General features: G+C 36.4%; 1 protein-coding gene across 1 annotated transcript in view; it reads left to right on the forward strand.

Moving 5' to 3' along the window:
- The first annotated feature begins 15333 nt into the window (after positions 1 to 15333).
- Positions 15334 to 16324, forward strand: part of AKAP6 (A-kinase anchoring protein 6) — a 229355-nt gene continuing 228364 nt past the window's right edge. The window contains exon 1 of the mRNA XM_074148618.1: positions 15334 to 15657. Within this exon, the coding sequence (XP_074004719.1) occupies positions 15334 to 15657 (324 nt within the window). The remainder of the gene's footprint in view (positions 15658 to 16324) is intronic.

The raw sequence follows: 16324 nt of genomic DNA on the forward strand, positions 1-16324 counted from the left end.
ATTTATGAGGTAGACCATGTATCTTTTTTTTTTTTTTTCTTTTTTTTTTTTTTTTTCTTGTCTTGGAGCCGTGGTATCTGACCTAAACCAGGTAAATCTCAGGCACTTGTGAAGTGGCTGCCCTCAAATTTATTTTAGCTGCTTGTTTGAGCTTCCCCTCCTCCTTCCTCAATTATTTGTCTCAGATGCTGCTCACAGATTTCCCAAACAGCAAAATGAATGTTCATGGGCAGTGCAGAAAGAAAGCCAATATAACAAGAATGTAGCTTAAGTAAGCCACAAATTTTGAATGAAACACACCTGGGAACTCTCCAGGGGTCACTTATTTATTGCTGATTGTTTCCTTACTGCTTCTTTACTCAAGCAGTTAAACAATGCTTGATGTCTTGGTTGTTTCTGTTTGGAGGGGACCTAGTCATAAAAATGAAATTACTGTGTTGAAGCAGTTTTAACTAACAGACTTCTATCAAATAGACACAAATATTTTTCATCGGTTATCTCTTTCCTTGTTCAAACTGTCTGACTGCTTTTTTACAACCTAGGAGTAGATATTTTAGTGTAAAAAATATTTTCTAATCAGTATTAAATGGTAGCTGTATTTAAGAAATCAGTCACTGATTTTGACCATTACATTGTCATTTTATAATGCCGATACACACATATTATATCCTTTGTATTTAGGCAAGATCTTGCACTAACTTGTTGAACTATAGTTATGGTGTGGTTTTGAATCATACTACTATTTCTCTGAAATCTTGTCTCTACTTCTCAGAATGGTAAATGTCCATAAGGAAAGAAGACAAAAAAGTAGATCCAAAAAAAATCCCCTCTCCATAGATTAGTTAAATAATGGGATGACAGAAATGTGCAAACACTGTAGTATTTAATAGTAACATTTTTCATACTGCTTTGCTTCCATGTTAGTCTGTTTCTACAGACTTTTACTATGCCTTCAATGCACTGAAGTGACCCCTAGGCATGAAAGTAGTATAGAAATAGGAACTGATATAATGGTTAAAAAAAGTATGTGTCTTTTAGTAAGTGCACTTCTGTACTGTTAATTTTGAAGAAGCAGTGGATGTTTCAGCAGGAGAAAAAATAAGATAAGGCCTCTAGTTCTGAGAAAGTAATTTATGTCCAATGCCATTTCATATGCACTATAGCTGGTCCGAACTAATTTGAAGTCAGTAGAGGCACATGAGTGTATATCATGAAGGCAGAACAAAACATGTAAATTGGAATTTGACAGCTGATTAAACAGAGCTGACAGTGTGTCATTAGATACTTTCAACTAAATGCATTCTTTCAAAATTAAATCATTTTGCATTTGGACAGATGTGGGTTTTTTTATTGTTTGCTTGTTTTTCTTATTTATTGTGGTTTTTTTTCTTCCAATTCCATGTTCTGTATGAAAAGCATGCAGAATATTGGTTTTCGTATATTTTTTGTGCACCTGATCATTTTTATGGAGACCTGGCTACTTGACATGCATGAATAAATCGTGAGTGCTAAATCTGAAGCCTCATGCCTGAGGGAGAACCACTTCCTTGTATGTAACAGAAAGTTGATGGTTTTTCCTCCATGCACAAATGGTTGCAGACATTGTAAACCAATTGAGAGCTCTAATTCCTGCTCCTTTTTGGAAATGGCCCCTCCTGTCAAAGAAAGCACCTTAAACAGAACTTTATGAGGTGCTTTGGGTGGAGCTTGCTCAGTTGCTCTGGTTTAATTCTACTTTTTTTAAACTTTTTTTTTCTTTTTTCTTTTTTTTTTTTTAATTTAATGGTTGGAGTCTAGGTTTGAGACTTCCCAAGTGATTATCTTAAAAGTTCAGGTTACTGTAAGGTCTGTAAATTCATGTTTGGTTTTCCATCTCTCTGAACAAAACCTTAAGTTTTTAGGCAAAAAGCCAATATTCTAACTTAGACTGAAAACCATGCATCACATTTAAATGATTTAGTGTACCGTAGGAGGTTGGCAGCAGCAAGTGACTAAACTGAAGCTGTCGAAAAACTATTTTAGAATAAGACTGTAAAATAATCAGTATGCATGAACAGTGTGTTGACTAATGGTAAAATTAAGGGGTCACTCCTGAAAAACTCCAGTAGGCAGGCTTTAAAGGAAGTGACTGTCAGAAGGTCTCAGGAAGAAGCCCTGAACACTAATATAAAATTAAATACTTAAAATTACTCTCTGTTGGTTTTGGCTTTTTTTGAAATTTTGTATTAGGAGTGGAAGAATCAGAGGCTTATGCTTATTAAATTTTTCATATGGCCTTGAGAAAACGGTTTAACGTTTGGGGTTTTTTTGGTGGGTTCTTAAGCCTTTTATGTTCTTCTGAAATTCTTGCTTTAGTTGAGGAACAAATAAGTGTCATAAAAGGAATTCCATTTGGCGAGCATTTCAAATCTTGAAAGCAGTGACATCTAGTGAGGGGAGGGAGTCTTATGGAATTTCAATCCCCCTATAACAAGCAAATGCATAATATTTTCAACACAGAATTTGTTATTTGTTAGGAAAGCACATATAGAACCACATGACTTTGTATAAATTCAGTCATTGCACACTTAAAATTATTCAAGTGCATCTGAGACCACAGTCATTATTATTTATCTTCATGCACAGTGCACACAATTTTAAAATGGCTGCATATTATTTTTCTACATTTTAGTAGTTTTCTATTAAAACGTTTTTCTGGATGTATGAAATATCAAACACATTCTGCATGCAGATAGTTCATAGCTATATGTTTACCCAGCTTTCTGAACAAATTCTGATTATCTATATAACTTGCTTTTGCTGAGTAAAAAATGGTTGTTAAGAAAAAAAATAATGAAGACATATGATTGACTTGTAGCAATATGTTCAAAACAATGATAAAAGTGTATTTTTTGAAGTAGATACTATTCTATCATAGTAAGCATTTTATTTTTATACAAAATTTGAAGATCATAAGGAATAAGAAAATCTAGAGTAAAACTCTGAAGAATAACACTGGAAACAATTGGTCTTGCTTCTGGATAAGTGAATATTTCTCTATTCTGCCCATTTATACTCTTCATTTTTCATGTACTGTGCGTGCATTTGGTAGTAGGACCTTTGAATCTTTGAACTGGAAATACGTGTAATTAAATATACTGACTTGAAATTTAACCAAAGAAAAATGCTAGTTCATATCAGTATTTCAGTTCTTCTGAATGTATTATGATCCTACTGTTCCTATAGGTGCTTGATCTAAAATTTAATTTGCATATCAAATTGAATGGACCTCCTGTGGACTGTTTTATGGAATCTCTGTTTATTAATTGATGTTATTGAATTTTTCAGTACAATTCTGAAAATAATAAGAAAACTATCATCTGTTGGGTGTCACCAAAAAATCTCTGTGTTTGGGTAACTCTTTGGTCCATTATGATAGAACAACTCACACAGGAGTCAAAATCATCGGGGAAGACAGGAAGAGAGAAGAAAGGTATCCAGAGTAAGTAGGACTTCTGTGCAGAGTCCTTATTCCCTATCGTGGAACTCCAAGCTTTAAATCTGTTCCTTTCCCTTCCTTGCTGAACCAGAGTCCAACTCCCATGCAGACAGTGTTGATGATTCAAGCCATATCTTCCAGAATTTCTGTGCCATTTCTTAAGTACAAGTTGCAACAACATCTAGTCCACCTTATATAGCCTTAGAATATAGGCTGGTGTCTCCTGTGATAACAAAATGCCATATATAAACAATGAAAACATCCTTATAATTTTATAGATGATGCTGAATAGTAATTTTCCCCTCTGCTTGCCCTGAGGAAGCGAAGAGTTCTGTCCCTCTTAACAATTTGTAATTACAGGTATAGTTCAGCTTTAAAACAAAATTTGTACCCATATCTATTTACAATTTGGGGGAATGCATGTGTCTGACCGCTTCTTTGTGTGGGACTTTAGGAAGTACATCTTGCAAGATTAAAACTTCTCCTAAAGAAGTTCTGACTGGCAGAAACATGAACATAAAACTTTTCATTCAAGTAATGACTGAGGCAAAGAGTATGCAAAATAGTTACTGAAGCCATTGTACATCCTTGTAATACAGGAAGTCTCTTATTTTCCTGTATATTAAAAATTAATCCCCAAAATGAAGAAAACGTTTTACAGTGCACTATTACTATGATAACTGAATGTCTGAAACAACTGAATGTGCACAATTGATAATGTATTATTGATATTAGATAGCACCAGGAACCAAAACAATAGAGCAGAACCCTTCAGTATGACTTAGACATAAAAACAATTTGTGCTCTGAAGAGCTTAGTCTATTTCTGTGAATTCCCAAATTGAAACAAAAAGTAACATCTGTGGCATTCTGCTAGATAAGGCCTGAAAATACTGTATTTAATAGCCAAATTATTTATAGTTAAACATTACATGATAGTGAGAACCTGCATGGCCAGCTAGCTGCAGTGTGTAGTGTCTCTTGTAATACAGAATACTGATTTCCAAAATGGATCAGGCTCTTTGGTCTCAACAGCTGCATTGTTCATCATTCCAAAGAGTAGAAGTTTCTTCGAAAATCTTTATTTAGTATAATAAAATTATTAAAATTTAGTATAACAAAGCTAGTTTCAGAAGTTGCAGCATGTCTTACGGCTGTTTTGATCTATTGTATCACTAGGATTGGGGCTGGGGCAGCTTAAATGCCTAAAGTTGCATTGTTGGGTCTGACATACTAATACTGTGTCCTGAAGAATTCTTCAGGTAGACTATTCTTTTTTTTTTTTTTTTTTTTTTTTTTTTAAATCATTATAACTTTTGTACTGAGAGACTGAGCATCCGGTATTGCACTACCTATAAAATATCTGTTACTGCCTTAATTTAAGAAAAAAGCCCAAATGATGATCCTGAATGACTGCTAGAGAAAGATACAAGACTTGCACTGTAGTTAGAGGTTGGCTGTGACTGACGTACTTTGTATAGTACATATGAGAGGATAGGAAATAATAGAACTCGAAAACAAGATAAAATACCCTTGCCCAGTTCTTCTTGTCTGATCTATTATGAGGTCATATTATTTGATACAAGTAATTAATTTCTCATAATCAACTTCCATAATAAAAAGGAATAAGCTTGTTGAGCATCTGGATAACTTTCCCTGAAATAATGGTAAGACCTCTCCTAAGTGCTTAGCATGTATTCATTATGAAACTGGAGTGTGAAATTACAGTGAAACCTGTTATTTTTATTTTCCCTAGCTTTGAGCTAAGATTTACAGCAGTGCCTTCATTCTGCTGTCATAGGAGTGTCCCGGTTTGAGGTCAAACAGAATCAACTTTCTGTTCAATAATTTTACATCTTAGCGAGGCCTCTGCTAACTCTCTGAAATTAACAGCATATTGTGGAGAAAACTTTTGTTCTCAGAGTCATAAGCCTGATGTTTGTACTTCGTGCCAAGGAATAGTATGCAGAGAGGCTCTTGATTATACTTATTGCTATAACAACCAAGGTCAGCTAATTTTGTTATTTGCCCCATTGGAGGGTTGGAAATGGAAAAGCGTAGAGGGGTCCCACCTGTGGGGAGGAGTGGACAGGACAGGTGATACAAACCTGACCAACAGGTTTCCATCCCATCTGCCCTATACTCAGTATAAATGGGATGGTATTCCATCCCATCTGCCCCATGCTCAGTATAAAAGCTGAGGGATCAAAGGGTCAGCTCCCTTCCTGCGATGGCCGACGTCCGAAGAGGACCCTGTCGGTTCATCTGCCTTTGATCCTGATCCGTGTGTTCCTGATTCCAGAGCGGGAATCCAGTTCCCATCCATCGCTGAGTCCAGTCTGGGACTTCCCCAGTGCCTGCCAGTGACATCATCCTGGGAGATTGATATGGCTTTGTATATATTGTATCTGTTTCATTACTTCCTTTTTAATTTTAATATTTCATTAGTTCATTCTAAACTTGTAAATCTCTTTATCTCTCCTACTTTTTGTCCTGCAGTGAGAATGTGGGGGTAGAGCATCTGTCGCCACCATAGGCCAATTAGGCCTAAACCACAACTAGGAGAAATCCTGAGGGTACTGGTTTTGAGGTAGCTCCCAGGAAAAAAAGCAGGGCTAGTTGGTTGGAAGTTTGCAGCAAAATTTGTTTGCGTCAAAACACTGTGGTTTTAACTGCTAGTATTTGCTGAAAACAATTTCTTTGTTCTTTTCTGTTTTGGAGGAGAAGAGGAAGAAATTAATTTTTTTTTAAGTGGTCAGAAAAAAGGAAACTATAAAATAACAACTGAAATCTGGATAAAATGAAATGTTGAACAAAGGAAGAAAGTTCTCGCCCTCTTTTTTCCTATGAAAAATGTCAAAAGCAATTTAATTGACCCAAGAATTTGAAGAAGTTATTTATGGGAAATTGATGTGGTGATTTTTCTATCTCAAATTGATAATTTCAGATCAGTCTTGTAGAATCAATTAATCTTCAGTTAAAAGCACCCTGTTCCCAGACACCAGGTAAATATACAATTGAAGCAGAAAACTTGAACAAGGGTTCTGCAAGTGATTTGATAAGATATTTTCAGGTAGCTGAAATTAAGTTTTTTTTATATTAATAGATGTTGAGCTTTATCTTGAAGTTGAAATGAGGAAGTTCCCTTTAATGCACAGTTGAAATGAAATTTAGTGTTGCAAAACAAGTGGACTTCCATGTATTTCAGCAGCAGCAGCTCCTAGGAAGCTGCCAAGATAACTGTGGTCAGAGAGTATTAACAGTAATCTTGCCTGGAGCTGGAAAAGGTTGGTACTAACGTACTGCACTACTCACTTGGTGGAGCCCTTGTACCCATTAGTGGATGAACGCTTCAAGAAAGTGACACACATAAACACGAAATGATATGTCATGTCTGTAAATTGTTTAGTTTTAGGGAGTGGAAATAAACTGTTTGGTATTTTGATGGAGGATAACTTTTCCAAAAACTTCCCAGTGGCTAAAGAGTTTAAGATTGTTTCTATACAAATGCATACAAGCAATTGTGGATTATATCTGCTCTCCTACCTGACTGGCCATTGGTCAGATTTGGTAGGCAGTCAAGGACCTATGATGATATACACACAAGAGAACGAGCAGATCGTCTGTGAAATAGCTCTGAGTGTTTTCACCTACGTCTCACTGCCTCTTTGCATACTTAATGACCATTTTAAATCCAGATTAGTATTCAGACAAGCCTAATCTTGATTTTGCTGTCTTCCAATTTTAAAGGTATTTCACATTATCTCTTTGGAGAAAAATTTTGGAACAAGGGGCCACCTTCTTGCTAGAACAATTATTTTGCATCCTTCACCATCTGACTTTTGTAGCTGGTGAAGGGAAAAATTATGTTATGATTGCAAATGCTTTGCTCACTGCTGGCCGCTAGAATGACAAAAATGGCTTTATCCAGAGAGATTAAAAAAAACCCACCCCAAAACAAAAAACGGCAACCAACCACTTGTGTATGTTGAAGAATCACCATATGAAAGGTGCCACTATGTATGTCTTCTATGTACTGTTGACATTCTGGAGTGAAAATTAGGATAACAAAAGCCTAAGGTGGTGTAGGGCAGTTAGCTAATAAAGGATGCTGAAGTGATGATGAATTAATATGAAGCAGCTAATTTGTCTTTGTCCATTTTGGTGCCAATCTTGTCACACCACATCATCTCCCAGTCACTGTTTCTTACTGCAGGGCAAACCTGCAGTGAGTCAGAAAGGGCCAGGAAACACTACTCATCCCAACATGTGTGATTCTCTGAGTACATTGCTCTATCTGTATGAGTCTGGCACTACACAATGGTTTTCAGTGTCTGTACACGTTGTGTAGAATTTTTTCTGATGTACCTCATAACACTTGTCTAATGGATCATTTCCAGCTAGTGTCCTTGCTTTTTCGTAAGTGAGAACATAAAAAGATATGAGCTGGGAGTGTATAAATTTTATGTACTGTTTCAGGCAAGACTTCACTATACATCACAGTGGGTTTTTACATAAGCGTGCATGGCATATTTTCTTTATTGGGGAAGTATTCCTTTCTCTCCATGGTGGCTTTCTAGGCTCAGTCTGACAATTCCAATACTCAATTAATTTCAGAGGAATAGTTAAATATAGGGTTGGGTTTTTTGGGTGTTTCCCCCCGCCCCCAGCTGTTCTTTTTGAGGATAATTGCAGTTAATGCTGGACTAAAACTATTGCATATGTTTTTAGATAAACTTGGTGCTTGTGTAAAGATGCACAGTTGGTACCTTTTGAGATGTGAACTCTTTCTCTGAAACAGAACTCTGCTTTGCTTCTGGTTTCAGTCCATTAATTGTTGGAGCATAATATTGTACAGTTTCCACAGTTTATGAAATTCCTGGACTTGACAATAGAGGTGCAAATTGTTGATATGATGAGAATATTGGGTTTACGCCCAAAGCTTTTATTCTTATAGGTTATCATGCTTGTGGATTTATATATATACTGAAATGAATTTAGATAAGGGACTTGGAATTTACTGAAACAGCTGAAGGCACTGAATAAAATGCAGCATTCAGAAAGGTGAGTTCAGGACTGTTTGCTGTTTGAAATTTTCAGTTACACTTTCTTTAAAGGAAGCTGTTTGCAGATTAAGGTCTTTTTTGAGTTGTTCCTGAAAGGAATACCTGAAAGAGGTCCTGCTTGGATCTTCCAGGTTCTCCTTTGGAGGACTTCATGCAAAAACCATGGCAAGTAGAACGGCTGAAACACCTTTGGTAGATAATGTGGTTGGGATGAGATGCTGAGAGGAATTGTGGTCTACCACTTTAAAGACAAAGAGCACCCAGGAAATATGATGACTGCTTCCACTGACAAGAGGTTTTGAAGAATGAAGAGACCTATGTTGTGAAAAACAGCAAAATGTAAAGTTTCTGGATAGTGTGGTCTTAAAGTGGTATTTTATGACCTGCATCCTGTCCTCCTAAGTCACCTTTTTTTCAGCCTCCTCAGTTTCCATTTGAACAGAGGCAATTACATATTCCTGTTTGTCCTTCAAATTGCCTTTTTTGAACGCTTTTCCAGCTCTACTGTATTCCCCTTGTGATGAGGGGGCCAGAATTGCACATAACATGCCAGATGTGTACCATGGATTTATATAGTGATGTAATGATTATTTTTTCCTATTCTTTGCTAAATGTTACTTAAGTTTTATGTTATTTTTGACTTGCTATTAAGCTGATGGTTTTTATGGAACTTTGCTAATTTTCATTCCAAGACATTCCTTTTGGGTAGTAACATTCATCTTGGAGCCCATTCTATTAATTGAATTAGGATTGTTTTTTTTTTCTCACACACATAACTTCATATTTGCCTACAGTGAGTTTAATCTGATATTTTATTGCTCAATTTTTCCATCTTGTAAGGTCCTGCATTTACTCAGAATATAAATTTGTCCCAAGTATTTCAATACCTTCTGCATGCTTTTTCATTTGATTGTTCACCCACTTTTCAGGTCATTTATCAGCGTATTGAGAAGCACAGTACCTGGCAGAGGCTTCTGTGAAACTGCTTGTGATCTCTGTTTGTCTGCATTTGGTTCCCATTCCACTGTCCATTTATTGCTGCTGTTTCCAGCCTTTTACTCAATTATTTGTCCATTCAAGAACATTCCTCCTTATCCCGTGGCTATATAGGTTCATTTAGCTCTTGGCATTGGGTCTTGTCAAAAGCATTTTGTGATCTGTTTGGAAAACTCCAATAACGTGGCTTTTCAAAAGCAGAGGAGGCTCTTTCTCTAAAAAATGGTACTTTTTCAGTTTAGTATTGGCATTACTATGCAAGACTCTTTGGTCTATATCCCACAGGAGTTCAGGCATCATCATATTCCCTATCAGATACACCTTCTAAGAGCCTACACGTGTCAAATTGGAGGCCCAGCAGTGCTAAATAGCACTGCTATTTTTGAAATGTGTTCATGGGTACAATACGAAGAGGAACAACTAAATTGGCTCTCTTAGAATTCACTTTTTTGAAAGCTTTTTGAAATTGTTGTATTTCTTAAATCATGTAGGAAATCTGCAATAGAATCAGTGTAGCATGGATAGTGTTAATGTGATATTGAATTCAAGTTGTTCTCTATGTAGTTACCGACATGAGGTATTTCAGTTTTTTTGGTGTACTGACACAGTTTATCTTTGCAGTAGATACAGTAGATTGCATTTTCAGGGAAAGATGTAATGAGCCTTATGACTTGGCAGAGAATTCCTGAGACTATTGAAATGGAACAAAAATGGAAAAGAAATGAAATGGAAATGTAACTTGGCTGTGTGAGATATTCATTTTGACTGTATCTATTTAAGAAAACTCAACATCAATGAGCTCATTGAATCTGTTAAAATTTACGTCATTAGGTTTCAAAGTCAGTGACCAGACATAATTATCAAATGATGGAGTTTCTCTGGGGTTTTTGGGCCATTTTGGATAATGAAATCAGTTGTTTACTTGACAGACAGGCGGCTGTATAGTGCTTATGGCTGATTTTAACAATATGTGACAGTAAGAAAAATTAGAGCTCATTAACATTCACTCAACCCAGTGTCTGCACCACTGATCAGTGCTTAGACTACTGTATGGCTTAAAATGCTTAATGAATCTTTGTTTGACAGGAACCAACTGCTGTTGGAGGAAAACATGGGTGATCTGATAGCTGGCAGAGTAAATATGGCCAGTACTTTATAAAGAAGGAAAATGTGAATAATTGGGGAGCAGAATGAGTGAGAGAAGTCTTTCAAGGCTTGTGGTGATCGATGAACTATGTTATGGTTGATACACACACACTGTTTTGCATAAAAGCGTTAGCATCTGATTGAGTGGAAAACCAGGGGAAAGGGAGATTGCCTATGTGATTAGTGGAAGGTAATCAGCCATCTGTTAGGCATAATGCACTTACTAAAGACGAAGATAGAAAGCATATGTGTGCCTGTGCTTACATGGGATCTCTCACCTCTATATAATTATCCATGAAAATATAGAACTGTATACAAAGAACTAACACAAGGTGAAAAAATATTCTCAATTATTTTTTTTCTACCACCAGAAAGAGTACAAGCTTGTAGGTATGCTATGTAGTTTGTGTGTCATTTCAGCAGACTGAAACAGTAGCTTCAGAAGTGACAGAAACAAATAATTTCTGCTTTTTTTTTTTTAAATAATGGCATCATAACACTCTGAGTTTGATGATGAAAATAAGACTATGCCCTGAAAATGTTGAGATGAACTTTTTACTGATCAGACATTTGAAAATGTATTTTCAGCTGTTCACTGGCAGATTTAAAATCCTCTAGATTATACAGCTATTCCAGGTACAGAGAGGATTTGGTTTAGAAGAAAGCTAGATTCTGATGTAGCATTGCTTGCTCACCTAAAACTGTCATTGGTGCTACCAGGATTTTGTGGTGTAGAAAACAAGACTGAGCTTAGCTTTTCATGTTTATAAAGAACTTTAGAGGTGGTAGAGGTCCTGCTTAGAAGAAAATGAATCACATCTTTACCTCTTTTCAAAAATTATTTTTGCGTAGTAGTGTATAAAGAGCAACTCTAAAAAATGTATTCATTTTTGGTGTTTTCTAACACTTATTATAGTAGTCTACAGTTCATGATCTCTACATCTCACAAAATCTGGAAAACCAAAATACTCCAGAAATATAACAAACTCTAAGACCAGCATCTAAAGTCAGTCACTTAAAATACCAAACACCACAATACATGACTTCAAAGTATTGTTTAACTTGATCATCCATTCGTATCTTTTTTTAGCAAATATTTTAATCCACTAGGTGAGAGCTTGGGATGTGGAATATTGTTCTTAAATAGACCTTTTCAAATTTCAAATTAAAATTGAAATTTATCATATATCACTGATGGTACTTTATGCAAATACTGGAACTGCTGAAGAAGGACTTCCATGCCCCGTCTTGCTGTTTCCTGCTCCCATGTTTCAGTATAAAAGTAATAACCCTAAATATTGGAGGGTAAAGGGTGTCGATGGAAGACAATACACATCAGTGTGTATTCGAGAACTGGGTGGAGAGCAGCTCAGTAACTGGTGTTTTAACAAAACTCTAGGAACGCAGTCCTCTGCGAGGCTGCTGGCCTAGTTAGGAGTATGGAAACCTGACTTGCATGTGGTCAGTAATCCAAAAACCAGAACCTATTTCTGATAAAAAATGTATTTTGGCAAGTTTTTTAACCCCTAATTTGCTTAAAGTAGATATGTCTGCGAGGTTTGCTGTTGTTGCTGGGCCTTGTTGTTTGCTATTTAGTATTTCAATATTAGAAGTTTGTAAAAACACCTCTGTGGCAGGGATTTTGCTGTTTTCTTCTCATATCCAATGCATGAGGGTGACTGAAGCTTGCTTCCTCAGCGCCTTGCCAGCGCGTTTCATAGGTCAGTGCAGGCGTGACAGGGGAATTATGTTGCTTTGCCACAGTTGCGGAGGTGCTGGGGGAGGGAAAGCAGGGAGGAGCTTACTCTTTCCCCAGTGATTTTAGGAGCGCTCGTGTGAATGCGCTGTTTTTCTCATTTTGGACAGGAAAACCTTTCAGTTTTCCTTTCTTGCAGAGTAGTTGGACGATGATGCCTTTTTATTCTGCGAAGAAACAATTTAATGAATGTGTCCTAGAGTTTGGATTCAGTCATTTCTAGCTGCAACAGTTTCTCCTTTCAAGCATTTGTGGGCTTTTTAAAGCTTTCCCAGACCTTTCTAATTAATATCCACAGTGTGTTTTATTACCTTTGTACGATTTTTTTTTTAAAGAATGTGAAAAGAATGATCTATTTTAAACTTTCTCTGCATATTCTTACTTGAAGCGTTGCAACTTGTTGTGATCGGTCGGTAAGAAAAGGATTCAAAGAACTTTAAGAGCAACTAGGATTAAGGAGGCATTAGCTGTAATGCTGGAGAGCCAGTATAGAGAGTCAAGCACACCGTAACAAGAAACAGGTCAGCAGGTTCCTGATGGTTGCTAATTGAAAACTCAGTGCATCAAAGCTGGAGCTGTGCTCTGCATGCAGCATGGACTAGCTTTTGTTTGCTTCTGCAGGAGCATGTTTTAATTTCTGTTTGCTAATTGCTTTAATGTCCTTACTAGAGCTGAGTCATGTTGAAACACTCTTTCAGACTGCCTTTCTGTTGTTTTTTTTTTTTTTTTTTTTTTTTGAAAAACTACTCAGCAAGTGCTGCACTTCCCGTGTTTCTGTATCATTTAGTGATTCAAGACCAACTTTTTGCTGGTAGGCATGTTTATTTTATTAGTGATAAACATGCAGAAATAAGGACCACATGCACTGTTCATTTTCAGGAGGAAAAAATGTAAAGGATAAGCTTGAAGTAGTAAGATAGCTTTGGCTGTTAGAACAGTGGATTTATATGCTTAAAAATGGGGCTATGAGCAGCAGTGTCTAAGACAAACTTTTTCAAATTGAGTGATTTGTCTAACTATTTTGAGTATGTTTGGCAACAGTTTAAGTTGAAAAATGGGCAGTGAAAAGAGATGGACTTGAAAAATACTCAGCATCCTAAAATGTTAATTTCATACCATCCTGTTGCAGAGCATTTAATTTAACACCACTTAATTCTGAAGTCTTCAAAAATTAAACTAAAAGAGTTGGAAATCGTACAACAGGCACTGAGAACGTTTGGAATCTTCTTTCATTCCCTTTTATTGATTGCACTGATAGAAAATTTTGTTCTGCAGTGCCAAATTAATATTTACTAGCTTAATATCAGTTCTAAATATGGTTTTGTGGGGGTGATAGATGTGCAAAAGATAATTTACTAAGTAGTGGCAGGACAGGAAATAAAATCAAATTAACATTAATTGTAATTTTTTTGTCCTTCCCAGCTATGAGAAGTAGACTGGTGTTTGGATACTCCTCTGATACTCTTACTGCCTGCAGGTGTAGTCTCTAGATGCTGAGATGCCACTTGCAATATTTAGGAATATAACTCAGTAGTGACAGTGTTAGTTGATTTATTTGTTGAAGCACTGAATTCTCTTCCGCAATCATATAGCTATTATGCTAAAAGCTAAAATTCAGTCTTTATAGAAAAGACAGTCAAATTGTAAAAACTTGGAATGCTGCCCAAATAGGTGCATAACTGAGTTATTTGCAGTCTTAGCTCTATGGAAAAGGAACGTAAGCAAAAGTTATTAAAATGTAGTTGAAATGTTTCTAATATGCACTGGTTAAAACAAAGAAAAAACAGCTTTAAAAGGACCTAATCTTCCTAATTCTCTTACTGTAGACTTACTGAATATACCGTAGGGTTGCAAAGTATTGAAGAAACAGGTAAGAGCTGGTATAAGGGTTAGTGTTGTATGTCAAAGGCAGGTATGTGTCAAATTTGAGTCTCGAAAATTAGAAAAAAAAAATACATCTCCTACTGAATTAAAGTTTTCATGATACTTTAGGTACTTATCTCCAAACCAGGTGCATGCTGTTAAGTATTTTTTTTTTTTTTCTTGGGCATAAGGTTTATGGCAGCCTTCTGTATTACATACAGCTAGACAGTACAGAGAAAGAGGTACAAAGTAAAATGTAAGTGTATATTGACGACAGCTTTTGGACTTTAATAAAGCCACTCTTTTAAAATGATGTTTTAATTTAAGATACATTTTGACATTTGGAATTCTTGTCTGTAAGTTTTGTTAGAGTTGTTACTTATTGCAACATTTCTAAATCTAACAAAACCACAAGAATTTAAACTTCAAAACTAAAATCTATCTACAATAGATGAACTAAGTGTCCTCAATAATTGCTTCAAGTTTGCCTTCAAAATTTTTTTGTACATGATCAGTAGTTGAGTGGACACTTGGGAAATTTGAATAAATCTTGAGATATTTTGTGTTTAGTCATAAATTTCAGGCCAAGGAATGTGTTCTAATATGTGCTAGTTTACAAATACCAGTCCTATGTTAACTCGTGGAGTTCTGCAAAGTTCTGCTAGCTTTGTCAATGCTCAGTTTATTAATGTTGCAGTTGTAGAAAATCAGAACATATTTATTGTCAATGAAAACTGTAATTTCCAAGGTGATTGTTTACAATGAGAGAAATGAGGTATTTGTTATTTTTCTCAAAGAACTTGTTTGTTCAAATCAGCAAATTTAATTTGAAAAATCTGTTTATTCTTGAACTTACAGTGTAGATTTGCAGGGTGAAGAATTTGTTTAGAAATGCGACACCTCTCAGGCATTGCCATTTACTTGTCGTCTTGTGAACATTTTTGTTGCAAAATTTCATCTTGTAACAGCAGTCTCTTTTCTTTTTATTTTTGCAGCTATTTTGGAAAGAATTACAGTTTAGACTTTCCCATGTTAGCCATGGATGTAGCACTTTCTCCCATGAGAACACAGGAGCTGGACCCCATACCATCTGATGCATCTCCCATGCTTATAAACATGACTCCTACAGTGGAACGAGACGGGGAAGAGGATGTTATGAAGGAGCTTGATTCTGGCCAGCAGTATGAAAAGCCTCCTCCTCTACACACTGGGGCCGATTGGAAGATTGTTCTCCACTTGCCAGAAATTGAGACCTGGCTTCGGATGACGTCTGAAAGAGTCAGGGATCTGACCTACTCTGTCCAGCAGGACTCGGACAGCAAGCACGTGGATGTGCATCTAGTACAGCTGAAGGTAGGATGAATTTTATATTGCAGATTTTTCAGCGAAGATGGTTTACACATCTCTGCTACCAGTAAAGTAAACAAAAGGTCTTTTCATAACTGCTGTAGCGTGTCTGACAGCCTGTGTTAAAAAGTGAATAAACCCTTTTCAGGGAGAAAATAGAAACCATATAATTCTCGGATTTTTTGCAACATTATTTACTCATCACTTAATTCAACAGCCATAAGCATATTAATGAAAATGCTCACACTCCAAGAGCAGCTAATACAGCTACAGTAACCCGACCAAACATCTCAGAAGTGCTCAGAAATATTCTCATTGATTTTAATGGGCTTCAGTGTCTAAAACTCTCAGATTTGTGTCCCAGTAAGCATGGCCACTCATTTGAAAACTAAGCCAGTTTCAGAGGCAGTAGGATAGAAAGGTGGTCTAATGTCTGGCCTATCAGACACATAAAGGTTACGCTGATTGTTGAACTCAGGTGGAACTACATACAGAATGTTAAATGTGGGGGTTTTTTTGGATCTGAGCGTTGGTAAGAAATATGAAGTGATAATTTCAAAGTCACAGCCAGTAAATCAACCTTCCCTCCCCACCCCCCCACCCAACAAGAAAATGCATTAGCAAGACTGGACTTTGTACCCCCCAAATCTGTGTTCTGTGTAAACTAAAAAAG

The sequence above is a fragment of the Numenius arquata genome, chromosome 6 (genome assembly GCF_964106895.1).
Source record: "Numenius arquata chromosome 6, bNumArq3.hap1.1, whole genome shotgun sequence".
Taxonomy (NCBI): domain Eukaryota; kingdom Metazoa; phylum Chordata; class Aves; order Charadriiformes; family Scolopacidae; genus Numenius; species Numenius arquata.